Here is a 25,400-nt window from a genome sequence, read left to right as displayed (position 1 = left end):
TCAGGTACTTTCTGGTGATGGTGGAAAAGTTCACAAGCTGGGTGGAAGCAGTATCATGCAAAAATGAATCAGCGCAGACTGTAGTGAAGTGGCTGAAAAACAAGTTAATACCCTGGTCTGGGGTCCCGAGGAGCATATGCTCCGATGATGCCTCGTATTTCTCAAATAAAGAACTGGCAGGGGTAGAAAAGGCTCGAGGTATAACACAGTTTCAGGGCCGTTTGCTATCCTGCCTCACAAAGGCTGGTGGAAAGGGCAAATAAGACTCTGAAGAGAAAGATTCTTGATTTCTCTTATGGAACTAGACTGATGTGGGTGGACTCTCTCCCCATTGCTCTCATGTCAATGAGAACCTCCCTGCCCTGGCCCACCATGAGAGGGAGGTCATATGCCCTCTCTGGATGTCTGGCAGGTGAGTCGTGATGAACATACGACAGCGTTGACTAAACTGACCAGAGTTTTGTCTAAGCAGGTGCAGCTGGCTGAGCCCGAGGCAACTCCAAATGAGCAGTAAAGGTTGGTGAGTGGGCATGGGTGAAAGTTCACAAGAGAAAGTGGCTTGAACCCAGGACTGGACCCTATGAGGTGATTCAATGTATAACCCATGCAGTCCAGGTAAAGCTGGAGCTAATTGGTACCACCTGACACACTGTGTACCTGCACAACCACCCTAGCGAACTTTGGGCGAGGTGAGGACTAATCTGGCAGAAACCGGCGACAGACAGCCGACAGAAACGCGTAAACCCCTGCATGTCCTTGTTAGTATAAATAGCGTGCTTTCTAGCTATTCCACTTTCCTGTGATTGTTGTTGTATTCCATGTGCTAGACGGCTATCGGATAGGTTGATCGTAGCTGTTTTGTCTAAGGAGAAGAACTCTACATCATAACAGTTGCCATTGTTCCGAGTGGAGGAGGAGTCAGAGGGTGACGAGGAAGAGTAGGTGTAACAGGAGGGAGTAAAGGCCTCTGAGGGCAAAAGCAAGTGTAGTGTTGAAGGTTTGAAGCTCCAGGGCACCACAGATGCCCTGTAAAATGGAAAGGGGAAGACAATGTGTGAGATAAAGGTTTACACCTTAACAGGTGTAAGAGGAGGGACTATTTAGTGTTATAGTGAACAGCTTAAGAATTTAGATGTCTAGACAGTGTTTAGTTAGAAATGGCGACAGTGAAGAAGCTTCAAGGTGAAGGGACACAAAGTCCTATGATAAGGTGGGTCATCGGGACGGCGTGAGACAAAAACAATATCCAGTATCTCAGCCAGGGTGGCCTTCATGCTAACTAAGATGTGAGAAGTGATTAGGTGAAAGGTGAGAGAACAGGGAAAAACATCTAGTACCCGTGTAGCAGAGTAGGGGCCTTCCCTTTTAGGTGCTGCTCTTCAGGATTGCTGAGAGGCTGGGACCACCTCGGGGCGCCAACGAAGGCAGAATAAATGTACACTAGGATTTCTCCTCATCGGTTTTAACCAATCAGACGCCCATTCTCATATAAAACTTTGTATACTGCTACATTAAGGTACTCTCTTATGTTAACAAGTTTAAAATGAGCATGTTAGTTTAGCCATGTGAGGAACGGCTTCATGTTGATATGAGTGAAATGTGTCCGTTGAACCGTGCAGATTGTCACCTATGAGCAGATGAAAAGTTGATCCCAGTACTGTGGAAGTCACCAGCACTCCTCCGAGCTTCATCAGGTTACCGTAGTAGATGTCATTGGGCCACTTCACCCTCAGATCTATGTCCTACAGGAGGTTAAACGTCATCTATCTTACATGTACCAACACAATGATCTTTATTATACTTCAAAATGTGTGAAAATAGTCTAATAACATTTCCATGTGATTAACAAGGTTATGGTACCAAGTAATTGCATGTTAATGACCATGCTTGGATATGTTAATTTCCATTATGAGGTAAATACTAGGCTGTCTTCATGCATGCTCTCCCAAAAGGTTGATTCTGTCCATCTGGATGTTTTCAGTGGGAGAAATGTTTCATCATCAGGTGACGTCTTCAGTCTCAGCTGACTGCAGGTTTCCAACCTTATAAACAGGACATTTGCACAAGGACTGAAACTAGCACCACTGAAGGAACGATGGGCTGGGAGGTCAGTTCCTTGATCAACCTACGCATACGGATCAGTATTTAAGGTTTGACTCCACATCCACTGGAGCACAAACTGGGTGTCATCAGGACGCTACAACTGCTGCGTAAGTGAAAACCCGTAGTGATCCCGTACATGTCAGGAGTATCGGAACAGCTGAGACGCATTTCTTCCAAACACCGACACAAACAGAGTAACATAGTGTACGCTGTTAAGTGCAGGAGGATTGCCAGGATTTATACATCGGGGAAACCAAACAACCTCTGGCTAAGAGGACGGCACAACACAGAAGAGCCACCTCATCAGGACTCTGCAGTCTGTTTACAGCTACAGGCCAGTGGACACTCTTTCAATGATGAGGATGTAACATCCTGGACAGGGAGGAACGCTGGTTTGAGGGCGGAGTCAAGGAGGCCATTTATGAGAAAAGGGAAAGACCATCTCTGAATGGAAGAGGGGGCCTAAGGGTAGGGCTGCTTGATTATGGCAAAAATGATAATCACGATTATTTTCACTGAAATTGAGATCACGATTATTTGACGATATTTATTTAACCCTTTAAGACCTACTATAGAACCAAGTCCACCAGAGCTTATATATATTTTTTTTTTTTACATGCTGTAGTGCCATTTGTGGGAGCATTTCAAGTTGCTATACATCAATACAACTGTTATAGCCCATATTTTAATAATATGTATGCATTAAGTCCATAGTAACTACATTAATTGCAAAAAAGTGCAATAAACTACAAAAAAAATTGAAAATCGCTTTTGTTTTGTTTACATATATTTCTACTTGGAGAAATTTAAGAGGTTTATCCCTCAAAACTTTAAATACAATAAAGTTGCAAAAAATAGTTTCCCACCACAGGAAATTTATTTTGAGTGTCTTCATAGTTTTATTTTGGAGATACAGCAATTTTTATATACTGCAGGAAAAACAAAAAACAATCCTATGATGCAAATTTGCAAAGAAAACAGCAGGTGCATCATTTCACTGTGGGAAGTGTTACGAACAGCTGATAGGAACGGCAAAGCCTGTTTCTGGAATATTATGTTTTTGTTCCTGCAAGCGCTTTTTATGCAATTTTTTCAAAGCTATATGTGGAACGAAACCGTGACCGAGGACAAGCTGATGGCATCAGATGTAAGTACAACTCCTCCGGTTTCATATGCAAAACAAATTATTGCGCTAGCTTACACGGTTCAGGTTCTACAGGGATTTAAAAATAGTTACGCAAAACGGAGCGTGCTGCTCTGACCGGCTTTAAAGGGTTAACAATGACTTTAAAAAAATAATATAAAATAGTGTGCAACACCACTGAAGTTTTTTTTTTTAAACTCTCTTTTCAACCAACGGCAGTCACTCTCCAAATAACTCCTGCTTAGCTTTCAGAGCTTCCCTCGGGTCCTCTTAATCAGCGGTCTCCAACCTTTTTTGCGCCACGGACCGGTTTATGCCCGACAATATTTTCACGGGCCGGCCTTTAAGGTGTCGCGGATAAATGAGGGAGGGGCTAATAATCGGCTCAGTCATTTTTAATGATCGTTGAAAGCCCAGATCGTAATCGTGATTAAAATTCGATTAATTGAGCAGCCCTACCTAAGGGTACATCTGTCACCATCTTACATGCTGTGATTGCAGTCATTGCCCAACTCTCTGTGAATGGGACTCATGGGCTTTGATCAGTGGTTGTTGATCAATGTCCATGATAATTTGCATATTAATGATCAATCACAGTTCATTCAGTGGTGCTGGTTTCAGTCATTATGCAAATGTCCTGTTTATAAGATTGGAAACCTGCAGTCAGCTGAGACTGAAGACGTCACCTGGATGATGATGAAATGTTTCTCCCACTGAAAACGTCCTGATGAACAGAATCAACTTTTTGGTAAATACTAGGCTAATGATGGGGGAACAAACACAGGGCATATGAGGAAAAACCTAAAAGAATGAATAAAATAAAACTTACAGTAAGGGCACAATCATCTTTTAGAACAATAGAAGAACATCTAAGCAGGAAAAAGGCCGTAACGCTGCAGTGCTTCGAATAAAATGCTTTTAATACAGTGACATTAACTGGTAGTAATGCTGTAATAAGAACATGGACTGCTAAACAGTTGATGTCTTAATGTTATTATGGAGATATTGGGATACCTGATATCCAGGAAGTGAGCAAACAGCCTCCACTACAGCAAGAGCAACCAGGTGCTGCAGGAAGGGAATCCTCTGTCCGAGCTTGGAGTTCAGCTCAATCTGGACATTCAGAGTGAACATGGCACAACCCAGAGGGCTGAGCCAGGCATTCCTTCCCCGACCTACAGCACAAAACACAAGCAGCAAGTTTTACCAAACACCTAAAGCATACTGTGAAATAGACTACCAGTCAGAAGTTTGGACACACCTTCTCATTTAATGTTTTTCTTTAGTTTCACACTGTTTACATCGTAGATTCTCACTGAAGGCATCATGAATGAACACATATGTAATTATGCAGTAATGAACAAGTGTGAAATAACTCTCAAAGCCAGCCTTTGCTTTGATTACTGCTTTGCTCACTCTTGGCGTTCTCTCCATGAGGTCGTCGCCTGAAATGGTTTCCAACGGTCTTGGAGTTCCCAGAGATGCTGAGCACCTGTTGGCCTTTTTGCCTTCACTCTGCGCTCCATCTCATCCCAAACCATCTCCACTGGGTTTAGGTCAGGTGACTGTGGAGGCCAGGCCATCTGGCACAGACATCACTCTCCTTCATGGTCAAACAGCCCTCACACAGCCTGGAGGTGTGTTTGGGCTCATTGTCCTGTCCTGGCATGTGGCTGCAGGATGCTGTGGTAGCCATGCTGGTTCAGTTTGCCTTCAATGATGCTTTTCCTTAGTCGTGGTTTCTTAGCAGCTGTTTGACCATAAAGGCCTGATTCACACAGTCTCCACTGAACATGTAGAGATGTGTCTGCTGCTGCTCTGTGTGGCATCTATCTGAGCTCTGATCTGAGCTGCTGCTTGTGATTGTGATTCCTGAGGCTGGTGACTCGGGTGAATGTATCCTCAGCAGCAGAGGAGACTCTTGGTCTTCCTTTCCTGGGCCGATCCTCATGTGAGACAGTTTCATCGTAGTCTTGATGGTTTTGCGACTCCACTTGGGGACACATTCAAAGTTTTAGCAGTTTTCCGACTGACTGACCTCCAGCTCTTAAAGTAATGATGGACTGTTGTTTCTCTTTACTTAGCTGATTGGTTCTCGCCATAATATGAATTCTAGCAGTTGTCAAATAGGCCTGTCAGCTGTGCACCAACCTGACTGCTGCACAACACAACAGATGGTCCCAACGTCATTAAGAACAAAGCAAAGGGTTACTTTAAATGTCTTATATTTTAGATTCCTCAGAGTTATTTATACATTTTCTCTTTGCTGCATTATTCTATATATCTAGCTTCATGTATTTGATGTCTTCAGTTTGTATCTACAATGTGGAAGCAGTAAAAATAAAGAAAAACCATTAAATAAGAGGGTGTGTCCAAATGTTGGACTGGTAGTCTACGTACAAAATGAAAATAAAAAATGAATGCACTGACCTCTTCCCTGGCTTTGTTGAGTAGCTACTACTAGTAAACCCATGTCTCTTGGTAAGTGTACAGTCAGCCTGAGGAGAGACAGAAATGTGTCAAAGTGTCTCTGTGGGACATGTTTCAAAAATTCTCTTATGAAGTGAGACACACAGAGCAGCGAGTTCCAACGTGTTTATTTTACTCGCAAGGAAGCAAAAGTAACACAGTGAACGTCTAACGAATGCAACTGCTCACCGGGGCAAACCTGGTGTTTCATCTATACACTTCTGTCACGGCCAGGGGATCAGCAGGCCGCTGACTAGTAGCGGTCTCTTTCTCTCTCTCGCTCTCTCGCCAGGGCGGAACTCATGGCGGGTTCACGCCCTCGGCCCACGCCCCTCTGAAGAGGAAACACCTGGGCCTCATCAGTGCAGCCAGCATTTAAGCCAGGGAGTGGCTTCTACTCATCGCTGGATCGTTGTGTGTGACTCGCGTCAGTGCAGCCCGGCTCTGAGCAAGTTCTCTTTCGTTTCCCTGCGCAAAACCTCTAACGTGTGTTTCCTTCTGTACATAGATCCCCTGGACCCGACCCTGCATTCCCCGAGTGGATTCCTGTTTTTTGTGAGTGTTTGGAGAGAGACTGGTCACGATAGGAGAGAGTCAGAAGAGGAGCAAGTGTCTTTTCCCTACCTGGATTTCCCCGGAGCCTTTTCCCTGTCACCGCTTTGTATATAGCACTACCCCTGTACTATTTGTATATACACCTGGTGGAACAGTAATAAATACCAACTGTGCCTCTGAGTCCTGCGTGTGAGTCCTCAAGCAAACCATGACACTTCCAGTGTTATCCTGGGAACAGATGTGTGTGACGCTCTTACAGAGAAACTTGGTGTGTTTGTACTGATTCCAACTGCTTTGGATAAAACACAGCAGAGGAGCCACAGCAGGCCCGTGCACAGAGACACGTTTCTTCAGCTTACTGTAAAGAGTGTTGTATAGCTGTAATCATTTTCTATAAGACCATCGGTGAAAGTGATATTCTGTGTCACACTAATGATGAATTCTCTTAATTCAGTCTCTCTACTAAATCCAACAATCTCACTAAATGTGTGTTTATTTTTCCCAACCTGGCCACTCCAAACTGAGATCCAGGACAGTGACCAAGAAGAATCCAATAACGTAAGTTAACTAATCATTTATATCAGCGGTCCCCAACCTTTTTTGTGCCACAGACCGGTTTATGTCTGACAATATTTTCATGGACTGGTCTTTAAGGTTTCGCGGATACATACAAGGAAAAAAAAAACCAGCACCGGTACCAAAAACAAAGAAGATTTATTCATAACACATAGGAAAGGACCCAAAGAAACCAAGTTAACGATAAAAATGATAAAAAATAATGATAAAAACCAATAAAATCCCTGAAAACCATAAATTTCACACCCGAGTGTCAACTCTCGCAGCCTGGTACCAAATGACTCACGGAACGGTCCGTAGCCCGGGGGTTGGGGACCGCTGATTTATATGATGAAGGAATGATGCAAAATGGGATGAGTCGGACTACAGAGATGAGGTCAACAGACTGACTGAGACTGACTGAGTGGTGTTCAGTTAACAACCTCCAACTGAACACCACGAAAACTAAAGAACTTATCTTGGACTTCAGGAAGGGCAGAGCAGACCCGGCCCCACTTTACATTCACGGGAACTGTGTGGAGAGGGTACACTCCATGAGGTTTCTGGGCGTGCAGATCTCTGATGACCTCTCCTGGACTGCAAATACCACGGCGGTGGTAAAAAAGGCCGAGCAGCGTCTCCACTTTCTGAGAGTGCTCAGGAGGAACAACCTGGAGGAGAGGCTGCTGGTGACATTTTACAGAGCCACCATAGAGAGCATCCTAATGTACGGCATAAGAACATGGCATGCAGGGTGCTCAGCTGCGGACAGGAAAGTACTGCAGAGGGTCATCAACACAGCCCAGAAGATCACTGGCTGCTCTCTGCCCAGCCTCGAGGTCACTGCAAACTCTCGGTACCTCAGCAGAGCTGGCAATATCATCAAGGACCACTCTCACCCCAGCAACCAACTGTTTGAACTATTACCGTCAGGCCGACGGTACAGGTCACATAAAACCAGGACAAACAGATTCAGGGATAGCTTCTTTCCCAGAGCTATCACCGTAGTAAATAAGCACCATACCGTCACTGCCATTATATTATGCTGCTATTCATACTGTCATTATATTATGCTGCTATCCTGTATATATCGTACTTACTATTGTTTGAGTACTTGCGATTGTTTTTTTTGTACTTTTTATATTTTACATTTATATTTATTATTGAATCTTGCACCAAGGGAGTGGCACTCCAATTTCGTTGTACTCTGTACAATGACAATAAAGGCTATTCTATTCTATTCTAAAATACTTTGTGCATGTGTACTTTAGATAAGTCTGATTAGATATAGATAAGAGCACTATATGAATGTGTGTGTGAATAGGAGAATGAGACTTGGACTCAATTTAGCAGAAATGTGCTGCAGGAGAACCACGTGAATACAAAAGGATACAGTTAAAACAGTTTTAACAGACAGAACTAAATAAAAGCAAGTTTGCACAGGTAGGTTCAGTTTTTAGGTCCAGTAGGAGAAAAACAGACCATGTGACCATGAAGGGGAGTGGACATGGTCAATAAATCTTGAACTGAAGCCTAAATTTCCAGTCCTATCTATGCTCTACACTCGTGCTTCCCTTCACCGTTCAAATGAAAGTCAGAATTTCAAATTTGAAAAGCACAGCCTTCCTCAGAGTGTCAGTATGCCTAGTCAGGGATTTGTTTTAAACAGCTCTCCTTAACCATGTGTCCATTACTGTTGGCTACAGTTCACACCAAACACTTATGTGTCTGGTGGCTGGGCCTTAGTCCATGGGGCCCGGCCGGGCACAGCCCATAAAAGGGAGATGGGCCCATCCTCCTGTAGGCCCACCACTCGCAGGAGGCACCGTGGGGGTCAGGGGCAATGTGTGTTGGAGGCAGAGGCGGAGCCAGACATTTGCAACACCCAGGGCTTAGCCCAAAAGGGTAGTATGCATGTGGGATTTTTTTTTTTTTTTTTGGGGGGGGGGGGGGTAGAAATGACTGAATGATTAATTGGCTCTGTTTTGAGTTTTGTTCAAAAAAAGAATGACTTCATATAGGGAAAAATATATATCACATATGCAGGACACCTTAAACTAGTTTTTTAATTAAGCAGCAAGGCGGAACAAAATCAGGGCTGTATCAAGACACGAGGACTAAACCCCAATTCAACCAGAGCCAGAACTGATCCGGAATTAAATCAGGACTACTGAGGACTTAACCAAGACAGAACCAGAATCAGAACTAGATGATAGTAGCACTAAAAATCATCATAGACCTGCACTACACTTATTTTTTAATTCTACCAAAGTCCACTATTTAGATTGAGAAAAGTTTATATAATTATTTAGCCTTGTTGTGTAAACAAGCTGCAAAACTTAATATAGAATTTGAAAAATAACAAACCTAAAAAGAAACACTAGGTACGAGATACATGAGGACCTATGATACGGTGATACTTTTGGTAAACAACCATTTGACTAACATGTGAGTCTCACCTGCTCTTGTTCATCTCTGTTCTGTCCTCATTCTCCATCTCCCTCTCTCTCCCTCTCTGCTCCTCCCTCTCCCTCTCTGTGCTGACAATCATCAAATATACAGCTGAAACCAGATATTTACTCTTCAGATAAAAACACTTTTTTAATTGTAACGTCAAATCAGACTAAATGTTTATTTTTTAGATAAATATAAAAAACATATTTGTTAACTTTAAGAGTAAAGAGAGAAACTATCTGTATTTCTTAATTGCAAATGGCACCAAATTGTATTCAAACTTGAGCCACACTTATGGAGCTCCACAGTTCTTTTCCTGGTGTTTTGGTTGACATCTCTTGATTTTCCCATGTCACAGAAACAGGCTCTGTGTTTTTGCCTTATATGCATCCACAGCTGTGCCACCAGTTTACTCACATGGACTCTACTAACCAATCAGAAGCTTCTTCAGCTCAGAATGGAATCGTCTGGAGTTTTCTTATTAATTAACAATAAACTTAGTGTACATGTACTCCTTAATATGATGAAAGTGATAAAAAATAGACAGCTCTGTCTCTCTTTATTCTGACATTTAACTAATTCAAAAGACATTTCAATATTTATTTATGCAAAACAAGTTTACTCTAAATTGATGTTGTACAGTAAAAATGTTTTATGTTTTCTCCCTAAAGTGTAAATATCTGGTTATAAATGTGAATATCCTGCTGTGTACTGAAATTCCTCTTGTTTTGCATAGAAATATACTGAACAACATACAAAGCATAATATAGAAAGTAACATTTACCTGAGTTTTTTCTTTGAAAGAAGCCTCTAATGTCCATTCTTATATTTCAGTACATAACTGAAACCGATTTAGTCGGGGAGGGTAAGAACTGAGAATATGAAATAAACACGCGTAAGCTAAGACTCTCTAAAAAAATAGCATTTGTTCGGCTTTTCATTTCGCCATTTGTTGATTCACTTGAAGAGCGAGTAACGTAATATTGGTCAAGTGATCAGTTTGATATCAATCTTTCGTGATTCACCGTCATATTTACATTATTTATACGGTACGAATGATTTGCTTTGGTACCTGGTCAAACTTAAGCTCTCCTTAGTATGGCTGGCTGCGTTTCTCCAACAGCGCACTCACAGGCAGCAGCGGCCCCGCCCTCTCGCTCAGTGCCTGAGCTCGGATCATACCAATATCAGGGGGATTCACGCACAGTCGTAAATTTCCACAGTGTGCACTATGTGCTTCGAATATTGTGTGTACTTTTTGTTTTATACAGTTGTCAGCCAGGCATCTAACTATGAAAAAATTACACTCCAAAAGACCCCGGGCTTCTGACAAAACAACCCGGGCTTAAGCCCAGTAAGCCACCCCCACGCTCCGCCCCTGGTTGGAGGACGGCCCGGAGCGAGGCCTTGGCAGACCGATCCCCGGCTACCAAGAGTAGCAATTAGTACATGGAATGCATGTATAGTTGTGGTCAAAAGTTTACATACACTTGTAAAGAATATAATGGCTCTCCTGAGTGTCCCGTTATTTCTAAAACTCTGATTTTTCTCTGATAGAGTGATTGGAACAGATACTTCTTTGTCACAAAAAACATTCATGAAGTTTGGTTCTTAAATGACTTTATTATGGGTTAACAGAAAAAAGTGATCACATCTGCTGGGTCAGAAATATACATACAGCAACATGAATTAGCAATTTTGGTGACTTAGAAAGTTGTCAGTGAACTGAGCTTCATAGCATGGCCTCTTCACTTCTTGTGAGTGATTATGAGTGACTACAGCTGGTGACTTCTCTTAGGCCAGTTAAATAGGGCTCATTGGATACAAACGCCCACAAATGCTACAATGGGAAAGTCAAAGGAGCTCAGCATGGATCTGAAAAAGTAAATTATTGACTTGAACAAGTCAGGAAAGTCACTTGGGGCCATTTCAAAGCAGCTGCATGTCCCAAGAGCAACAGTGCAAACAACTGTTTGTAAGTATAAAGTGCATGGCACTGTTTCGTCACTGCCAAGATCAGGAAGAAAACGCAAGCTATCACCTGCTGCTGAGAGAAAATTGGTCAGGAGGGTGAAGAGTCAACCAAGAATCACCAAAAAGCAGATCTGCTAAGAATTAGAAGCTGCTGGAACACAGGTGTCATTGTCCACAGTCAAACGTGTTTTGCATCTCCATGGACTAAGAGGCTGCCGTGCAAGAAGGAAGCCCTCGCTCCAAAAGTGGCACCTTAAGGCTCGACTGAAGTTTGCTGCTGATCACGTGGACAAAGATAAGACCTTCTGGAGGAAAGTTCTGTGGTCAGACGAAACAAAAATCGAGCTTTTTGGCCACAATGTCCAGCAATATGTTTGGAGGAGAAAAGGTGAGGCCTTTAACCCCAACAACACCATGCCTACAATCAAGCATGGTGGTGGGAATATTATGCTGTGGGGCTGTTTTGCTGCCAATGGAACTGGTGATTTACAGAGAGTCAACGGGATAATGAAGAAGGAGGATTACCTTCACATTCTTCAACATAACCTAAAATCATCAGCACGAAGGTTGGGTCTTGGGCACAGTTGGGTGTCCCAAGAGGACAATGACCCCAAACACACATCAAAAGTGGTAAAGGAATGGCAAGTCAGGCTAGAATAAGTGTTTTAGAATGGCCTTCCCAAAGTCCTGACTTAAACCCCATTGAAAACGTGGACAATGCTGAAGAAACAAGTCCATGTCAGAAAGCCATCAAATGTAACTGAACTGCACCAATTCTGTCAAGAGGAGTGGTCAAAGATTCAACCAGAAGCTTGTGGATGGCTACCAAAAGTGCCTAATTGATGTGAAAATGGCTAAGGGACATGTAACCAAATATTAGCACTGCTGTATGTATATTTTTGACCCAGCAGATGTGATCACTTTTTTCCATTAACCCATAATAAAGTCATTAAAGAACCAAACTTTGTGAATGTTTTTTGTGACAAAGAAGTATCTGTTCCAATCACTCTATCAGAGAAAAATCAGTTTTATAAATAACGGGACACTCGGTAGAGCCATTATATTATATTCTTACAAGTATGTAAACTTTTGACCACAACTGTATGTATGAATGACATAATGCTTTTAGACTATAAGTCACATTGAACAACACATCCATAAAAAACTTAATCTATGACACATTTATGGCCTTTATCTAGCTCTCATCAATCCTCAGTTAAATGCACAAGCATGTGCTTGGACTGTGGGAGGAAGCCAGAGCAACCAGAGAGGAGACTCAAACACACCAGGACAGCAGGCTAGCCAGCAGCCTTCCTGCTGGGAGGTGCTACTGCTCACCACTGCACCACCATGCTGCCCAGAAGTCTTGTAATTTGGCCTGGGGACAAATAAAAAGAACACTTTTCTTCTCTGAGTTTCACTGTTGTTTCACTGACCCGAGCACTTTTTTCTATGCTCTTCGTATGTTTGTATCATTTCAATACTTGGGGTTAGTATACTGCCATTACATTTGGTATGTAAACTGGAGCAAGCGGGGCTCGACCACACCAACCTTCCGATTAGCAGGTGACCTGCTTTCCCACCTGAGCTACAGCCACCCACAAAAATTTAAGAAGATGAATTTATATGGACTGCATACCCAGGGAAAAGCATTGACCTTTACGCAGCAGCAGAATCGTTTTCAGGAGCTCCGCTGACATCCCAACCACAGCCAGGCAGCAGGTCATTGGTACAATGAAGCTGAACATTTACTCTGCAAGGTTCTAATCACTGATCCAAGCACTGTGTTTACATTCAGCTCCAAATGCAATTAAAGCTCAGTCACTGACTCAAGGCAACTGTTGGTCAGTGAATACAGACTGAAGCAGCACACTCTTTCTGCTGTTGTAATGCAAAGTTGGTGTGGGGTCAATCAAGCTTAAGCTCAGTCCCAGTGAGAGGGTTTCCCAGCTGTGCTTAGAGCTTTGTAGCACGCTGCCTGTAAGAAGTGTTTCCAGCTCAGGGACGTGTGAGAGGACAGGCTGTGTAACCTCCACTGTAACCTATATTAGCAATGAATTCATAGGCCTTTAGGCTCATAGCCAAGGTCATTGGTACAGGTGATTATGATATATGTTGTAGGACAGACATAATAGTGACAGGGCCTCGTATGAACCCCCAAGCAAAATTTACGTCAGTCTTGAAAGGATATCTTTTGGATAAGATGAGCTGACAGTAAAGAGGAGGAATGTAGCAGAATCTTTTTCCCTGTTTTAAAGACACGTTTGTTTCGGATCACAGGGGTTTTCAAACCCTTTGTCATCGCTGCAGTGGTGATTTGAAAAATGTTGCCTCATGCTGGAGTTAATGCATTCACAAGATTTTCAGAAAACTGTGACTTTGACCTTGAGCTGGAGGTTATTGAAATTCACATTTTTAGTAGATACACCTCTGGTGTCAGTTTCAAAATGCTACGTTGCCTCATTCTTGAGTTGTTGCCTTCACAACAGGTGGGTGTCCATGCTGCCTGCCCACCTGCCCGTTGGGTGATGAATACAGCCAAACAGCCTCTTAAGGCTGAGGGGTAAAAACAGGTGACAGCACACATTTTAATAATGTTTCTGGTGCCCAATAACTGGCACCATGTGCTCACTTCTAAAAGGTCTTGAAAACTGATATTAGTCTGTGACATCATCACAGACTAATATAATATATTTGTATTTAAATGAAGTTGCAGTCGAATGGTTAAACCACGACACCAAATAATTCAGTAAGTACACAGAGTGGGGAGGGCTGGAAGTGGCTGAACCAGAATTAGTTTGTAAAAATGGTGCAACTTCAGTGATGTGGAACTGGTTTGGTGTTTGTCCGTCAGATACCCACCAAAGCACATTTGTTTCGTAGAACATGCAAGTGGGCCGTCGTTATTGCCGTATTTGTCGGACTAAGGGGCTTGTAAATCTGGGAGTAATCTGGGTCCTAAACGCCGTCCCATTCTGGTCCCAAAGTCAAACGAACACTGCAGCATCACTGAGAGTTAAAAACTGTCTAAATTCTTTCATCTTTAATAAAACGATCAGCATTGCTGCTTTACCAGGTGTAACAATGAAGTTTAACATCCAGGCATCCATGAAAACCGAATTTATTACATTTAACGGTGTTAGACGTTAGCAGGAAGTTAGCGGAAGTTAGCTCGCTAGCTTCCACCTAAACATGATATAGCATGTTCTGACTGAGAGATTTCTGAAACAATTCAAACGTACAGCTCTGCTATCACTTCCAACATAAATGAAAACAGAAAACTAAACAGCAGTGACGTTTGTAGGGTTACTGAAGTTGGGCTAGCTGGTATATAATGATCTGCTACGTGATCGCTAGCGACACAGCTATGTTAGCATAAACACAGTGAAGCTGGAGGATGAATGCTAACTTTATTCCACTCGATAAAAGTTAACGTGAAGGTTCCCGATGGTTAGAGACAAATGCAATCTCATGGCAGGATGCTGTAAACGGACCAAACTTCAGTCAGGAGAACAACTGAGATAATCCATCCACAATACGAGGTTAGTCATTAATATACTGCAACAACATGGGAATAGAGCAGCTGCCAGAGAATTCAACATTAATGAATCAATGGTACAGAAGTGGAGGAAGCAAGAAGAATGAGTTTAATAAAGTTTGATTTATCTGACTGCTTTGTTTCGTTTAATATGCCTTATAATCCCGTGCACCTTATGGTCCGAAAAATACGTATTTGACCTTTTTATTTGGCACACTGCAGTTTAATGTTGCAAAGCACCTCTTTTTAACTTCAGTGGATATTATACATGGTTATGCTCAGGATATGTCAGCCCATTTCTACTGGAAATGCCTTTTGGTTAAGCTTTCAGTAAGGAATTTGCATTTGCACTGTTAAATTTTTATATAGCTTTAATGCACATAAAACAGCTGCTTGTTTAAATGAAAATAAATGGATGGGTTTTTTGCGCTAGTAAAGTTGTGGAGTTGTATTTTATCTCGCATCAATTATATTGTCACTTATATCGTTATCACAAATTTTCAAATATATATCGTGATAAATATTTTTGGCCATATCGCCCTGCTCTATAAAGCAGCACATTTGACACACAGAGAGAGGAGGAGCACGCTCTGAACTCTGTTTGGGCGGCAGCCGAGCTGAGGGGGTCACCCTCAGACCCCGTAGGTAGGTCAGGAGGATAAACGGCCGCCACCCGAGTCATCCTGTGATGAGGAGCTACATGCCATCTTTCACACACAGCTATGAGGCAGCAAACAAAGAGAAGAGTGGAGTCTGGTTTTTACTGAACAGCTTTCACGTCCATCCAAACCACGGCTGTGTCCTAAAACACACACGATGAAGCCTTTCCAAACACAGATTATTGCATCCTCCAACGTTGCCACCAGCCGCCCAGGTCCACATCACTCACCACTTACTTCCCAGATTAAAGCATCCCAGATGAAAAGATTATTCCTGCCATCAATGCTCATTTTAAAAAAAGGATTTGCAGTAGATAAACGTGTTTGCATTGATGCTGGTGCAGCAACAAAGGGATGATCAATAAGGGAGGACAAACTAATCTGTAAATGTGATTAATTGAGCTAATCCTGTATACTCTGGAGCAGCAGAAATTATCATTTCCAAATAGCATTATTGGAAGTGATCAATGAGAGAGGGCTGCTCCATTACTAGCGGCCAGCTGAGGCACCAACGACCTTGCCTTGCTGACTGCCTGGTGTGGAAAGGCCAGCAATGCTCAACAATCCATTAGAGTCAGCGCCTTAAAATGAATGGGATGCAAATCAGTCTGTACACAGCATGTCACAATGGAGCGTGTTTCTGGTACATAAAGAGCACGTTGGACTACGCGACTCTACCTGTAGCTAGCTTTTACCTTCAGCTTGATTTCAGAGTCTGGAGTTTATCTTCCTTTGCACTCACACACTGCAAACTCGTGTCTGCTGCATGCTTTAAATGGATACAACAGACACGGGTTTGCAATCAAGAACCAAAGAAGGCGATTTGCTCCATGCACAGCTATGGGCTTCACACACAGTAGTGTAGCACATACACACCAACTGACCTCCTCTGCAGGTTTGGTGCTGTTTTGACTTCATCACTGAAACAGACTTTTGCATGCCTTCGTCATCACTGTGTAAAGCGTGACCTAAGTGGCGCTGTGTGGGAACAGCTAATTGCAGCTGACCTCTGCTTAAACTTAAAGACCCTCCAGTGGCTCCTCATTTCTGTTTCTGTCATCACTGACTAGTGCAGCCATCGTTTTTGTTCAGAATCATCACAGAGAGCCTGATAAGTATTTCTTTAAGGAACACCGAGCTTCTTGGTGCCACCATCTTTCCTGCAGGATGGCTTGCGTTGCACTGGATTCCGCAGCACAGGACTGAGTCAAACACGCCTCCATATGTTTCTCCAAATACGACGCGGAGGACGTTTAGGCATCTGCTTCCAATTTTTTATAATTGCAGGTGGAGCATGCAAGGTCAACTAGGGCAATTTGATTTTTATGGTCTAACCTGTTGCCACAGAAGACGAATCCATGTTGTTTCCACCACAGCCGTTGTGCAGCATGTACTGTTCACAGGAAACAGGACCTCATCCCACACACACACACACACCGTTAGCCTGGAAGTTCGATTGCTTGTCCAAACAAATGGTGAGTGGACAACTGGAAAAACAATCTCGTAAGGTTGTTTTTTTTGTTCACAGAATTTTCCTATTTGTGTGACTCTTACACCAAAACACCATTTTCTAACATTATTTACGGAGGCTGCAATTTCACAGTAGTTTTTACGAAGCCAATGGTTTTAAACTGGGTTATTCAAAAATACGTTTCACAGAACAATGAAAACTGACTCTTTATGACCACAAGTGCAAATCCACTACTGCTTCTCTTCATTTATGCATGTCAGTTTTTGACTGAAAAATAAGGGAAATATAATACAAGAGCAAAAAGTGGACCCTTGGGTTTTCATGTCCAAGTTCTTACAAAGACGTGAACATGTAGTCAGTGTTGCTGCAGACCCAGGGATCAAGTTCAGCACAGCAGGAAAAGAATCATTATGCTCTCCAGGCTAGCTGAGTGGCCTCTCGTAGTCTCTCATGTTTTCCACCAATAAACACTTCAGCACGTTAACAAACCTTAACAAAACACCAACTGCTTACTGATATGCCCACCAGTCCCATCAACGCTCACACTAAAAATCAACTATGAGGAAAATAATGACAGGAAACAGCATACGACTCGAGCGGAAGATTTGATTAGAGCAAGTCCAATGTCACAGTCTTACAATGCAGGTTTGCAATGGTTAAACAGTTCGTGTTTTCATGTTCACTTCTTCTTCTTTTTATTACTTAAGTTACTGTGTCGTGTTGTACGTAGCGCCGATGTGGGATAGTTTTTCAGTTTCATTGTACTATTGTACTATGTATGACTGTGCAATGACAATAAAGAGTTATCTTATCTTTAAACTTTTACTCCTCTTATTTACAGAAAAATCCAACAATCAGATGAAACCCTGTGAGCAAGCATTTGGCAAAAGTAGGAAGGAAAAACTCAGTTTAAACAGGAAGAAACCTCCGGCAGAACCAGGCTCAGTGCCAGTACCCGGCCCACAGCTTACGTGTAAAACAGCTGTGCAGATGTGAAACCGGTGATCATTTGATCTACACTTGAGAGTGGTGTGTGTGTGTGTGTGATCCTGTGTGAGGGTGTTGTGCGTCGTGGTTGGGTCTGCTGTTGCGAGAATGTCTCAGCAGCCTCCCTGATGCTGCGGGGTAGCAGGTATATGTGTACATTTCTAAATAGTTCATTGGTACATTCACTCTGGGTTCGGTTGCACTGTCTCCTCGCGGGGTGACTCACAGAGTTAGCCCGTACATGTGGAAGATGAAATGGGCTGGAGAGATAGCCTCGATATGATAGAGAACGGTTACATTGTAACCTTGGTTCTCTGACTGAGAAACTAACTCTCCACCTTCAGGCCACTCGGAGACATGTGCCAATCAAACCATCACCGGTTTCACATCTGTGCAGCTGTTTTATATGTAAGCTGTGGGCCGTGTCCAGGCTAGCTGGAGTGTCTTAAAGAAGTTTCCACACACCATGACCCAGCGGGGGTCATACCCCATACATGTGGAAGATGTAACGGACTCGAGAGATAGTGTCTCATTCAGAGAACCAAGGTTACAGTGTAACCGTACGACCTACTGATCTCTCTCTATCCCCCCCCCCAAAAAAAATATTAAAGCTTTTGTTAAAATGTAAAAAATGTCAAACTAACACTCAAACTGCTGAGGAACAAGTAAATAAAAGAGCACATTTTCACACTGAAACAAAGGTGACATAATATCAGTGAGACTTTCATGTCATTTCCCAACAGAACACCTTCCCACGTACAACCCCTCCCTTTAATAAAAGTCTATAAACAAATTCAAAAGTGAAATTAAAAGAGAAACTGCAGTGTGAAGCTTCTCACTGACACACAATGAGATTCCAGTGTGGTGTGAGCTTGTGAGAACACCGTCCTGTGTCTCAGTGCTGACTGTAATTAGCTGCTCACAGCCAGACAAAGCATTAATACCCTGAACAAACACACAGCCTGCCAGCCATTGAGCCTCAGCTTCAAGACTCTTCATTCAAGCAGCTAAACCTGCGTTTTCATCAGCTATTCAGTTTGAGGCAGCGCTGACCGGCAGGAACTTTGCTTTCAGACCGTCTGTGTCTATTAGCATTTGTGGCAATGCATAATCCTCCTTCTGACAGAAGAAAAGCTCGGTCATTGTCACTTCAAAGGACTCTAATATCTGAAATTCGTCTCTTCAAACTTTTGTTAAACAAACACAACTGCGAGAAATGAGAGACCAGTCCCTTAATATCCTCACTAATCCATAAAGCTGAGGTTTCTTATCATGAACAATAAAACATCAGGAACAACAATATATCTGTGCAAAAATACTCAGCTAGCCAAACAAAGTAAATCAGTGTCTGGAAGCTCGGGCAGACTACAGCTGCAGCTCTAGTTTAAACACACGTTCTCGCCTCTGTAACCACCGACTCTGTTATTCACTCAGGTCTGAACTGCATACAAGTATTTCTTACTTTTTATGATCAGCATGTTTTGATTATGACCTGAACAGTGCAAAAAAACTCATATTAACGGTTAAAGAACAAACCTGGATCACAGCATGTTCAAACAACATGTGTGTGAATGGCTGTGGGACAGTAAGCTTTAATGTTTCAATGGGTCCAGTTCCAATTTCACTGCTCTGATGATCAGAAATAAACAGCGTAGGTTTCGCTAATTCGAAGAAAGTCCGGATGTGCTGAGTTTTGTTCGTAGCATACACCCCTCACATCTCACTCCCATTTTGTAAACCTTCCCTTTCACTCTTGCTGCGATCCTTCTGACCACTCGTCTCCACCCTGTCACTCCTACATGTTCTCCACAGCCCTCACTTACTTCTCTGCCACTCCTGACTTCCTGATGCAGTACTCAGTTACTTTCTTGGCACCATATTGCCAACAGTTTTGTTAAAAATTCCACCGCTCCCTCTCCTAAACATCTCCATATCTCCACAAAAAGCGAGAGCGAGTCCAATCACAAGTGATACACCATGAGCCAGCAGCCAGAAGGAAGAGGAGAAATGCCCGAGAAGATGAGCAGCCTCAAGCAAAAGAGAGACTGAGGAACGTCACGCTGATAAAATAAAAGGCGGATGACACCTCAACACAGTATTCTGGTAAGCACATGAGAGCGATAAGGACGACGTGAAGCTTTCTAGGCCCAACTGAGAGACAGACTTACCAGTGTGAGGAGAACAGAGCAGATTTTTTTCCCCTGGGACCAAAACCAGACCGACAAATGCAGGAAGCTAGATTTCCATGTGGTTTAGATCTTGAAAGTTCCACAGCTGAAGAGCTGGTGGTTACAGAAGTAACCACCAGCTCTTTTCTCCCGCTGGTTCACCAGGAACCAGCGGGAGAAAAGAGCTGCTGAAAAGAAGATGGATAAACTGGGAAGCAAAACCATAACTTGATACCTTGGGCTGAAAAAAGGCAAGATTGAGGGGAGGTTCAGACACAACACCTTGCCAAGCCCCAGAAATGAGCTACACCTGAAGTACAGGGGCGCTCAGGCGACCACATGCTGTATGGCTGAGGGTGGACTTGCAGCCCTTTGTCGTATGTCTTCCTGTCAGTCTTCACTGTCCCGATCTAATAAAGCTGGAAAAAGGCCCAAAAAAGGTAAATGCTGGATACATGCTGGGAAATCCCGTCAACCATTGCTACAGGTCCTCTGAGTCACTGGGTCCAAGCCAAAAAAAAAGGATTTGGGTGAAGGGGCATAGAACGGGAGGTTATGGCTGCTGTTTAGAAGAAACCATCAGGAATTAAAGATAGGCTAGCTGCAGGTCGCAGCAGATGGCCCCGCCCCTCCCTGAGCCTGGGTCTGCCGGAGGTTTCTTCCTGTTAAAAGGGAGTTTTTCCTTCCCACTGTCACCAAAGTGCTTGCTCATAGGGTCATATGTTTGTTTTGTTTTTTTTAAGAGTAGGCCTACCGTACAATATAAAGCGCCCTGAGGAGACTGTTGTTGTGATTTGGCGCTGTATAAATCAAACTGTCGCTGCTGCACCACCCAAAGATGTCCTTGGATTAAAAAAGTGAAGCATCTAGGAAGGGTGGCCCTCGCCTGATGAGGACTCATCTGACGGCCCACCTGGTAACAGCTAAGGTCTGAAAGATAAACTTCCTTTGCAGTTTAGAATCACACAAACACACAGTTGTGATCAAAGGTTTACAGACGCTTGTGATAATTTGGGGTCAATCAATGAACTGTTCTTTGTGGACAGCATACACTGTGTGCAGTGTGAGTGGAAAGCACTCTGCTGGCAGCAAACAGTAATTGTGATTTCTTGTTGATAAAACTTTCAGGTAAATTTTCAAGTATGACATCACCATAAATGATGGTGGATATGAAAGCTCACTTTTTTTATGCCAGGCTCATTTTCTATCCTCCATTTATTCTACGTCCAGGAGCAAAACGTAGCTTACCGTGAAAAACAACATCTACAGCTGTGTTCATCGATGCAACAATTAAAAAACACACTGTGTGCTGCTCTAACACTTCACCTAAATATATTCAGAATTATGGTATCAATCCCTTTTCAATATTATAACATATGAATATGCATAAACATTCTGAATAAAATTCACAGGTTAATGAAGATCAAACTATAAAGACGTGACTGAAGTGCTCAGGACAGAAACCATCTAAAAAAAGCTTCTGACAGTCTGGACTGATAAAACCACGATTGTAGTTTTAGCCGAACGAAGGGAAGTAAAAGCTATGGAGAAGCTATGTTGACGAGATTTTCTTTTATTTAGAAAAGAACCAAATAAGATGAAAACGTCTGTTTCATTTGAAAAAAAGGCAGCGACACAGTGGAAGCCCAGATGTGCCATTTTGATTGGGATGTGTATTTTTACACATCTGTGTGCACAGGAAGCTTTTTGAAAGATTTGTGAAGCTGAACTTGTATAAATGATCACTTTTTACTCAGGTTTGGATGCATTTGTAGAGCTGTTTTCATTGTAGTCAGATTGCTTTGTATGGACTGAAGCACACGGACTTTTTTCTTATAAAGTGCTTTTCTACTAAGCACCATATACAACTTCATTCACAGCCATTCATACAAGCAGTTTTTTCTATGCTTTGTCTTACTGAAGTGTTTTCTATCTAACATGAACATAAAACTATAGCAGGCAGGGATCAAACCAGCAGCTCTGTGATCAGTAGATGTTCTACCTGAGCTACGGCCTCTTGTGAGTCCTCAAAAATGACACACAAAAGTAACTGTCACTTTAGGCTTGTGTATCAATCCATGCACATTTGTAACACGTCTCAACTCAATGAAAAATGGTGTTTTTCCAGTGGCCAAGTCAGTCACATGATCACAACAAACGGGGAGCAACTGAAGGTGCTGTAATAAAGATCTATCAGAGCATCTCCGGGCAGGAAATGCAGTATTTGGTGATGTTGTGGGTTCTACACTTCATTCATCTAATTATTGACACAAATCCTTACATTTAAATTTGTTACTTCTTCCAGTGACCTCTGAGCCCCTCAAAGATGTCTGTGATCCCTAAACATCTTCTTATTAAATTCAAGCTCAAAGTCTTCAATCATGTCATGGTTGTTTGATATAAAATCCACTGTTGATGTAGTTTTTTTTTTAACCTGAGCACACAGAAGAGCTCTGAACAGTAGTGATGTGCGATACCACTGATTTCCTTTCCGATCCGATACCAAGTAATATTCAGGGTGGTATCGACGACACTGATCCGATACTTTGTACAAAAACTTATTTTATTTATTGTATCTCAAATTATAGCATCATAATGATTACAGGACATCAGATTACTTGTTCTTATCACGTAATAATGCAGAGTTCATCATATAGAAATAAAAATCCTGAAGTTGTGGCTATTTGAACACGTTGCCTGCCTGCAGCACTAAAGGACTCCATGAGAGACGTCTGTCTCCCCTAGCAGCACCTGTCCTTCTCCTCCTCTTCAGTTCGCCTCAACATTACCCTCGTCATATTCTGTGATACGATTTACTCTGAGGTGTTTGACGAGGTCAGTGGTGTTGTCACAACACCTCACTTTCTTGCCACATGTATCGCAAACCACGTCTCGGCTGTTTGTGGATGTAAAACACGTCCGCACATGACTCCAGTTACGCTCAGCCATTGTTGTGAGTGCGCACGCCAAGGGGCTGCCACATTTATACAGCCATATTTCGCACATGACTATGAAAGGCGGAAGAGGAAGTAGTTCCTTCCAATTGTAGACGATCCGAATGATATAGGTTATTTCCACTGTGTTCCTGTTAATGATAAACTACAAATTTACCCTAAATTACTAAAATATCGATATTTTAATGTGAGAATCGTTTCTAGAACATAAATGACTGGTATCGGAGAAATCGATATTTCAGGATTGATCCGCACATCACTACTGAACACAGAGCACCTTGGGACCAATGAGCCAACAGATGAAGACAATGCTGAACCTCTAAGGTTCAGTAGAGGGAGTTAAAGGATACGTCATCTGATGGCAAAGCAAAATTATCACCAGATGAACAGATGCAACAGACAAAATGAAACGGCTGATGTGCCACTGAAAAAGCAGAGACTGCTTTCTAATTGAAATCTACTTTAAAGTAACTGAAAGTTGAAGAGCTTGAGGAAAACAAAGTCCCCACCAGTTTGTGTTGAACTGGAGAAAGCCTGATCCATGGAGGCTCCAGACCAGTTTACCCATGTTTCTCTACAACTGTTTAAAACTGTCAGTTCTCCCCCCTCAAAAAGTGGTTTTCTCTTGAAATAATAAGGATCACGACTACTTAAAAAACACGAATGCTCGGAGAAATAGAACAGGCATTCCTTAATAATAACATTAATCAAGGCCACTCCAGAGAAACATCTGGAAACTCAAACATTAGCAGTGAAATCAAACTGCAGCAACACGTTTGGGGTTGTATGGCCTACTTATTCACCCCGCTTTAGTTTCTGCATAAGCTTAATGACAACACTGTCTGTTCCAATCAGCTCAGCGCTGCTCTACGATCCATTTTTCAAACTTTATGACAGTTTTAATTGCTCCCACCTGCTGCCTCATCGACCCGCTCAACAGCCACTTTCAGTCACATGTGTGGATGCAGACAAAGAAGTCTATTAGGTGCAACTTGCCTTTGCTCCAGTGAGGTCACTTGGGCATTAAATTAGTTCCAGCCCAGTTCCAGTACGAAACACTACATGCATTTGAAAACTTTGTCTTATCTTTTTTCTCTCTCCGTTGTTTGCTGTCAAATGTTCATAAAGAGGCACTTTGACCAACTAGTGAGTGAACATCATGGAGAGACTGACATCCAGTGGTCTGTCCTCCATTATCCCTTTGCTTATTCAACATGTATTGCATGCATGCATGACATGCATATATGCATGTGCAAGGTTGGCGGTCTGGGCCTTGTTAAAGCTGTGTCTGCACTGTAAGATGTATTTTTAGTGTATAACTAACAGCTGATATTAAATGTCAGCACAGTTAGTGCAGTGTTGTTAGCCAGGGATTGATTCCTAATCTCAGTCAGGTCACAAGAGAGCGAGTGAAAAGCTTTGACTTAAACTATAAGCCACAACACTGGAAGCACTGGCAACTCCAAAAAACAGCATGTTGGGTCCTGGTAATCATGCTGATATTACTATGATAGTACCACTCACCTAATCTTTGGTCCAAAAACAACACACACCTCATTGCCATGTCAACCCCCCCCCCCCCACATGTGTGCTGCAGAAACCAATGAGCCCAAGGTGTTATCTTGACCTCCAAAGTCCCCAGACTTCAGTTTGACTGAGCATGCACAGGATGTGCAGGTACATCTGATCCACAATCTGGCATACCCCACAGCACACCAGCAAAGCTTCAGTGCCCATGTCTGCAGGCAACATCCAAACTGAGCTACACACAAAACTAGCTGGTGGTTTTAATGTTAGCTGCATGGGTGTATTCTGTGCAAACCATCATGACAGAAAAAACATGCAGTCAGAGTTTAAAGGAAGTACACTCTGTCTTAATTCTAAGCTTTCATGCATATGCTTAAATTATTTAAATCTAACCTCAGATGTAAAACTGTGTGTTTTACATCTGACGTTAGATTTAAATCCTTTTTGACTTAACAAAAGTTCAGCCAAATGCAGAACACATGCATGAACCACGTGAAGCAGAAATAACTTGAAGTAATCCTTTTCTGTACGACTTCAGTCTTTCACATGACTGCCCAGGCCCTCTGGCTGCAAAACAAGGTCAAACCATCATCGCTCTACCACTGTGCTCACCACTGGCACCATTGGTGTTGGTGCCGGTACGCTGTTTGGTTTCCACCAAACGTGCTACTGTGCATTACGCTCAAACATCTCATATTTGGTCTCGTCCATCCAAAGGACACTGGTACAGAAGTATGGTCGTTCGTTCAGGTGCAACTTCGTGAGCCTAAGCTGTGGTGTGGTTCTTTTTACAGAGAAGAGGATTTCAACCCTTCCAAACAAGCCCAACTTGTTAAATCTTT

At 42.7% G+C, this 25,400-nt stretch overlaps 1 protein-coding gene across 1 annotated transcript in view; it reads right to left on the bottom strand.

Annotated features, from left to right (window-relative positions):
* hlcs (holocarboxylase synthetase (biotin-(proprionyl-CoA-carboxylase (ATP-hydrolysing)) ligase)) overlaps positions 1 to 25,400 on the bottom strand; it is a 50,045-nt gene that overhangs the window by 4,192 nt on the left and 20,453 nt on the right. Inside the window, exons 7-9 of the mRNA XM_085364213.1 lie at positions 5,678 to 5,745; positions 4,262 to 4,422; positions 1,628 to 1,742 (exon numbers count right to left, since the gene is read on the bottom strand). Coding sequence (XP_085220339.1) covers positions 1,628 to 1,742; positions 4,262 to 4,422; positions 5,678 to 5,745 — 344 coding nt within the window. The remainder of the gene's footprint in view (positions 1 to 1,627; positions 1,743 to 4,261; positions 4,423 to 5,677; positions 5,746 to 25,400) is intronic.

This window comes from Diplotaxodon limnothrissa, linkage group LG10 (genome assembly GCF_057381915.1).
Source record: "Diplotaxodon limnothrissa isolate DT_005_m linkage group LG10, D_limnothrissa_male_GT1.1, whole genome shotgun sequence".
NCBI classification, from domain to species: Eukaryota; Metazoa; Chordata; class Actinopteri; order Cichliformes; family Cichlidae; genus Diplotaxodon; species Diplotaxodon limnothrissa.
This window is presented reverse-complemented; position numbering and strand designations above follow the sequence as displayed.